The sequence below is a fragment of the Sinocyclocheilus rhinocerous genome, unplaced genomic scaffold, assembly GCF_001515625.1.
Source record: "Sinocyclocheilus rhinocerous isolate Xijiao unplaced genomic scaffold, SAMN03320098_v1.1 scaffold616, whole genome shotgun sequence".
Taxonomy (NCBI): Eukaryota; Metazoa; Chordata; class Actinopteri; order Cypriniformes; family Cyprinidae; genus Sinocyclocheilus; species Sinocyclocheilus rhinocerous.
This window is the reverse complement of record NW_015631496.1, coordinates 288,587-296,325: the sequence shown is the minus strand read 5'-3', so window position 1 is coordinate 296,325 and position 7,739 is coordinate 288,587. Positions and strand designations below refer to the sequence as shown.

General features: G+C 38.0%; 1 protein-coding gene across 1 annotated transcript in view; it reads right to left on the bottom strand.

Annotated features, from left to right (window-relative positions):
• Nucleotides 1–757: 757 nt before the first annotated feature.
• LOC107741772 (focal adhesion kinase 1-like) overlaps nt 758–7,739 on the bottom strand; it is a 57,549-nt gene continuing 50,567 nt past the window's right edge. Inside the window, exons 26-31 of the mRNA XM_016554554.1 lie at nt 5,817–5,856; nt 5,278–5,381; nt 4,219–4,227; nt 3,301–3,456; nt 1,615–1,695; nt 758–1,521 (exon numbers count right to left, since the gene is read on the bottom strand). Coding sequence (XP_016410040.1) covers nt 1,309–1,521; nt 1,615–1,695; nt 3,301–3,456; nt 4,219–4,227; nt 5,278–5,381; nt 5,817–5,856 — 603 coding nt within the window. The 3' untranslated portion in view covers nt 758–1,308. The remainder of the gene's footprint in view (nt 1,522–1,614; nt 1,696–3,300; nt 3,457–4,218; nt 4,228–5,277; nt 5,382–5,816; nt 5,857–7,739) is intronic.

Below are 7,739 nucleotides of genomic sequence, written 5' to 3'. Positions count from 1 at the left end.
TGTGCCCTCTAAAAGCTTGCGTTCTGCAAGTGAACGTCGCTTTATTGTGCCATCCCAAAGAAGCACAAAATCACTTTCACGGACTTTTAAATTAAATGTTCCCTCCTGGTGGAATGACCTGCCCAACTCAGTCCGAGCAGCTGTCCTTAGCCATCTTCAAGAACCGGCTAAAAACACACCTCTTCCATCTTTATTTGACCCTCTAACTCTAGCATTCCCTACTCTAATTCTATTCTTAAAAAAGAAAAAAGAAAAACTTGCCCCTTTTAGACTTGCACTCTATTCATTTACTAACTGCTTGTTTTCTTTAAAAAAAAAACTACCACTAGCTTCTCTATTCTTGTTGTATTCTATTTCTTTTTTATTTATTATACAATTAACAAAAGCAAAAAAGGCCTCTAACACTAGCTTGCTCGATTCTTTTTCTATTCTATCGGTTTTCTTTTTATTTATTATATTAATAAAAAATAAAAAAAACTTGCTACGTGTACTGCGTTAAGCTGAGACTTGTTCTAGCACTTGTGTATCATTGCTCTTTTGTTGATTTTGATTGCTTCCATTGTCCTCATTTGTAAGTCGCTTTGGATAAAAGCGTCTGCTAAATGACTAAATGTAATGTAAATGTATATATATATTTCATAATATATCATAATATAACTAATCTGTTGATCATTCCTATGTATAATCATAATATCTTTACATTTTCTTTTCAAACCAGGAAACATGACGACTCCAACACTCATTTTTTAATTCAGTCATAGCTTTATTTTACCTCTAGGTGGCAACAAGGCCCAAATATACAACGCTGTCCCTCTTAGTCCTAGGGAGAAGCGTGGGAGTCCGCAAAGCAAACCCAGAGTTTTTGAATCTAGTCTCAACTCAAGTTCTACTGTGCAAACGAGTCTCAACTTCTATGATTCTAGAGCCAGAACCCAAGCCGAGGGGGATCTAGGTTTGTGTGGAGCTTGGGCTTGTCAATGAAACACAGACATTAGATACAGTGTAAGAGTGTCTCTTTTCCTCCAGAGACGTTTAAAGCTCATAGCGGAGGTCAGAATCGCCCTCTCAGCGTCCAGTCATTGGCTCACTATGTTCTCCAAGAGATCCAGTCGTGATGAGTCTGGTCCGGTCTAGCTCATCCGTTAAATAAATCCAGAGCCCTCCTCATGGCGCCCATGGTCTACCGTGCAGCTTAAATGTGAGGGTCAGTGAGTAGTGAAGGGGCCCATGAGACTCCATTAGTGTACAAGTCTGTGCTGGTGTGTTTTTCCAGGGCGTCACGTGCGTCGTCGTGTCCTCTAGCAGGGGCTAATGCGGTCGTGCCTGGCCCAACATCTTCAGCCTGGCCTGGTCAATCACATCCAGCAGGTTCTTGGCATCTACTGCGAGTGCGTGTGCAGCTGTTAGCATCTGTTTCTTATAGTCCTGCTGCAGGCTGGTCATGACGTACTGCTGGGCCAACTTCATCTTATTGATCAGCTCAGCCAGGTCTGAATTTAGAAGCTTTTGAGCCATTTCGATCTGAAGAGGAAGAACAAGAGTAACAGTTAGCCGAGCTGGCAGGAAGGATGTTGGGAATGAGAGTATTTAGTGTTAGTCTGTGAATGCGTTTACCTCTCTGTGTGTGTGAGCCGGTAGTAAAGGTATCGTCTCATCCACAGTGGCCAGCAGTGTTCTCAGTGCTAATCCCACTTCCTGAAACAAACATTTTCATGATGAGAATGTCGAAATTATAACAATGATATGATGGAAAGCAAGCTTACAGTACTGTCATTATGTACTCTTTATTTACCCACAAGCTTAATGCAATTACAGTTTATGGTGACCACAGGATGCCGAGCTCCAAAAAGGACAAAATAAAACCATAAAACTAACATAAAAGTGGTCCATATGAAGTCTTTTAAAGTCATATGTCAGCTTTGAGATAACAAAAGGCTGAAAATTAAGTTATTCACTTATAATCTTAACCTCCACTGGGGCTCTCAAATCAAACATTTGGTTTTTGTGATGTTTAGCTGTAAGTGTTATACTATTTATTTAATATTATAGCATTTATTAATATTTTGAATAAACTTTTATTTTTATATTTGGAGTTTTTATTTTTATTTTTACGTTTTAGTAATTTTGCTATGTGCTTAATTATTAGTATTTTTAAATTTAATTAATGAATCTATTTACTTACATACATACACGCATATTTCTATTTAGCTTTTTCTTTCTTTTTTTTTTTAAAGGGATGCCGGCTCCTGTCTGTCGTTGTACTCTCCTGAACATACGGCGAAGACTGACACGGAAGAGAATAAATTGTTGAATAAAGTGTTTATTTTTGTTTTCTTTGTGCAAAAAAGTACTCTCATAGCTTCATAAAATTAGGGTTGAACCACTGGTGTCACATGGACTATTTTAACGATGTCCTTGCTACCTTTCTGGGCTTTGAACGTGTCAGTTGCGTTGCGGTCTATGCAGGGTCAGAAAGCTCTCAGATTTCATCAAAAATATAAAAAGGAAGCAATTTTATGTATAGAGGGTATATGTATTTTAGTCTAAAGCAAGTTAAAAAGTTCTTAATGATGGATTTGTTTATTACAAACAAAGCTTTTTGCTTCACAAGACATGAATTGATGTACTGGTGTCGTGTGGATTACTTGTGGATTATAGTAGGGCTGCACGATAAATCGCATGCGATATTTAACGCGCATCTTGTCAGTAAAGCCGTTCTGTAATCAGCGGTAAATCTCCATCACCTGCGTGCTTTCACACTGAGCAGCATAAACTACACAGAGCCGTTGTTCTCTGACGAGCTGCGCAAAACCACGTTCATATTCGTGCGATTTTTGGCGCAGCTCGTCAGAGAACAACGGCTCTGTGTAGTTAATGCTGCTCAATGTGAAAGCACGCACGTGATGGAGATTTACCGCTGATTACAGAACCGGCTTTCTGACAAGATGCGCGTTAAATATCGCATGCGATTTATCGTGCAGCCCTAGATTATAGTGATGTTTTTATCAGCTTTTTGGACTCTCATTCTGACGGCACCCATTCACTACAGAAGATCCATTGGTGAGCAAGTGATGTAATGCTAAATTTCTCCAAATATGTTCAGATGAAGAAACTAATTTATTGTGGGTGTTCCAGGGAAATGATACCAGTATACAGGTTTAAAAAAAAATTGAGGGTAAGTAATAATGACACAATGTTCATGTTTGGGTGAATTATCCCTTTAAGATCATCTCTCTGGTGAACAAAAGGCATGTTCAGCAACCTGCAGAATGGATATATATTTCTCAGGTTGTGTCATACCTTCACCATGGGCACGTATTCTTCAGGGGGAGCTGGCTGGATTTTACTGGACATCTCAATCACAGCCTTTACCAGCCCGGTAACATTTTCATAGACCTTGTCGTTGGAGCGATCTAAGTTAGCTGTTGGGGGCGGGTTGATCTCCTGAGGCTGAATCTAAAGACAAACACAAAGTAACAAACTTTAAAATACTGCATTACTGAAGATTATTCAATTCCAAGTATGAGCATATAATCAATATGGGGTGCTGTGTGTACATTGAGGAAAAAAAATTAACTTAAATGATTTTAGCAAATGGCTGCAATATAACAAAGAGTGAAAAATTTAAGGGGGTCTGAATACTTTCCGTACCCACTGTATATAAACAAGGGATATAGGATGAAGGTTGTGTTACTGAATCCATGTTACAGGACATAAGTGCTAATGAAATGAAGAGGTCTGTGTTATGGTACAAATTTCATGTTTGACACTAGATGACAGCACAAGCAACTACTGGAGACCCATCACCGCCTACAATACCCAGCTGATTAGAAATCCATCTGTGCACCCTTGATTTTAATATAAAACATGCTATGATGACAAAAAGATGTAGTTCCCCCATGTTAAATATAAAAAGAGATCAAGGAAATATTTCAGTGTAGATTTTAAACACAATATACTGTACTGCGTCCATCCAACCAGAATGATCCAAAGCCTCCACTGGATTTCGCTACAGGCACATTAGCTAAAATCACAGCTGATATAAAAAGCAAAAGACAAGGAGAGTGACAAGATCTATACAGCCCATGTAATTCAGTTTAGTAGATAATTAAGTTATGATTCTAAATGATAAGGTTGAGTAATGACATAGTAACTGGTTAAAAAAAAGGGGCACAAACACAGACAGAAACATAACACTGAGTCTACAGGTGGTCTTACCCTCCAGGGCTACCAGTGCAAAAACAGTGCAACAGAGGAAGGGCAGAGGCACAGAGCAAGAGAACAGTGTGCAGAGAGAGAGAGAGAAAAAGAAAGAGATTAATAAATATAACTTTACATATACATGCTGCAAAGAAAGAAAGAGAAAACAAAAAAAGTCAATATATTTTTGAATCCAACCCCATGAAAATGTCGCCAGAGTTTAGTTCTGTGAAATTATGTAACTAAATTTACATGTAAAGACCTGATGAAATCAAAATTACAGTTTTGTGCCTTAGTTTTGTACTCCTAAATGTTATCTGAAGCAAACTTCTTTCTCTTTGGTTAAAAATACTGAAAATCATCTTCTACTGCAGATTTTTTGTCCAATCAAATGGTTTCCACAATGAGAACGTCCCGGACTAGCAATAGCAAGCCATCAAGACTGTGACACAATTTACATTTTTATTTTACATTTTTTTAAATTCCCCAACCAAACAGAAAATACAACCCAAAATCAGCACTAGAAAGAAAACTGCACTCGTCGAGCATTATTATGGGACCTTAAATGTTTTCTACTGACCAAACACGCCTACAGGTAAAACTCCTAAAAACTATAAAGTTGCAAAGCAGACCACAATTACATGTGCATTGTTCCTAATTATATTTTCCATTCTGTACTGCATTTCTGCTGTTGCTTGCGAGACCCCCTGCATGCTGACCCACAGCATCAGGAAAATGCGCTGGAATGGAAACTGCCGGCTTCTTGGTGTGCAGGGATCTTTTTATGAGAGACCCTGCAGAGCAATTGTGTGCTTGTGTATGTGAAAGGGGTTTCAGGAATGAGGATGGTTTTAATGAGGCTTGGCAAACAGCATCTGTTGGCATGCTAGTTGCTCCTGAAGGCAACCCATAAGTACAGATGCTAATCTTACCAGCCTCGCTATGTGTGTGTGTTTGGTGCTATTTCAAACTTTGTGTGGTTTAAAAACAGCAGCAGTGATTATTGTAAAGTCACACATGCACAATATTCATCTGAAGCTGTAAAAGAGTTTGTTTGCCGTGCGGTGGTTCTGGTACCTTCACGCCTTCATTGTAGCTGTCTGTAGGGTTGAGGCCGGAGACTCCTGCTGGGTGGCTGGGAGCTCCGGGTCGAGGAGGCTTTTTAGGAGGAGCTGCGTGTTCTGAGGACGACAGGAACGAGTCAGTCTGTAACTCAATCTGCATTTTAATGTAAGTTACACATTGCAAGCAAAAAATAACCTCAAGCCACTGTTTTCAACAGTGATATAGAGAAAAATTTCTTGATCACCAAATTAGCATATTAGAATGATTTTTGAAGGATCATGTGGCACTGAAGACTGCTGAAAATTCAGCTTTGCCATAACAGGAATAAATTACATTATATAATATATTAAAATAGAAAACAGTCATTTTAAATTGTAATAATATTTAATTATTGTAATAATATTTCAAAATATTACTGTTTCTACTGTATTCTTGATCAAATAAATGCAGCCTTGGTGACCATTAAAGACTTCTTTCAAAAACATAAAAAAAAAATCGTACTTCATAACTTGAAATTACATATTACATTAAACAGACCTGGCATAACTCACCTGCTTTCCCTATAGGTTGGTAGATGTGTTGATTTCCAGTCTGCAAACAAAAAAAATAAAAATATGCAGGAGTCAAGACAGACTGTGCCATGTGTGTTGTTGTGGTCTGGGCGGGGAGCAGCCTGGATGCCTGGCATGCCAACACACACACACACACACACACACACACACACACACACATCTGCCAAGACCACAGTGAATCAAAGAGGACAGCCCAACAGGATAGACATTCAAAACCACTGCAGCAGACAAACAAGCTCTACAGAGCAGCTGTGGAGTTCTGTGGAGTTCCAGATCATGACAAGCATGAAATGCATTCAAAAACTAGCAAACATCTGTAGTTGTTCTATGTTAACATTAGAAGTGGGAAGGCAGCGCAGATTGGGTTTCTTGAGTGTCCACTGCTGTTTGGCTCCTCACAAAAGGGCCATTGTCCTTGGTTCTCATTTATCCTGCTGATTTTGGATAGATGTCCAGCTATGATAGACATTTCAGTACCTTAAAGCTTATAAAAACACACTATGGCAAACTAAATGCACATGAACTTAGTTCACTAAAGAGATGACATGCTGAGATCTATCAGTGGAGTCCAAAAGTCTGAGATCACTAATAAAAATGATTCTATTTTGCATTTCAAATGATCATATTATCACTTTAAAACTTTCAGAATGTCTCAGTATTTGGTTTGTGCCTTTTTTGCTTTAATGACAGCAATTCTTGAGCTGCATGAACTCCACAAGTTTGTCAAACCTGACGATCATGCTTTGAGAATGAGTCAAAGAGCATCTTGTGCTTCAATGAAAGCAATATCTGACCGTCTGTACATAGAGTCACATGATCAATGTTACAAATGTTACTTTTTTGGTCAGTGACTTACAGTAGGAACAGTAATTTACATCATAATCAGTGTGCTCTGATTTTTAGAACTCCATTGTAACTATACAAGAGCACACACAATCTCACAGTTGTACAACATAGAGTTCTATAATCTTTTAGTCTTTCACCAAAAACTATTTAAGTGGAATTCCTGTGCATGTACAGAATTCCCCCACAGCGAGTGTGAGGTGACGCCCATATACAATATAATTTACTGCAGATGTCCATGAGCGGGGAACACCACTATATTTAACATGACCTGATCAGATGATTAACTCACACACACACACACACACACTTGCTTGAGAGACAGTCACTATGAATAGTTGTTGTATAGAAAGAGTTGTGTAAAAATCCTTCCTTTTCTCTCTTTTTTTTAAATTCAGACATGAAAAAAGTCTAATGAGTCTGGAACAATGTGAGGATGAGTAAATAATTACAGAATGGACCCTTTTCACAAGACTGTGATGACGCGTTTAACAGTCATCAGCATCGTAAATCCTCGAAAGTTTTTCATATTTGTATTTTTTTTTTTATTTATCTACATTTATAACACTATTCTTTGTATTATATCACCTTTGCAACAAATTACAAAAAAACATTTAACGCTAATGCGAGGGTGTTTCTAATGCAGCGTCTATGGGAGGGACGGTAAATTTGACATCGTTCTCTCTTCTGACAGCCGTTATCAGTCTCTCTCAATTTTTTTCCTTTTATTGAAAGTCATGAAAACACTATCATGGAGTTTTTCTTTTGCTATTTGAGCAAATGGAAATGCAAAAAATATATTTGTGGTGCTCTCCCATTCACTGCTTTTCAAGTTTACCCAACTATGACGACTTCCGCTGCTGAGAAACCCGGAAATGTGAAAAAGGTCCATTGTAATTTTTGGGTGAATTATTCCTTTAATCTTAAAACACTTATGTTTTTTAAGATTTACACAACCATTTCAAAGTTGGGAGCCAAATTTAAAAAAAATGTTTTTAAAAGAAGAAGTCTCTAATTCTTACCAAGGCTACTTTATTTGATCAAAAATACAGTAAAAAC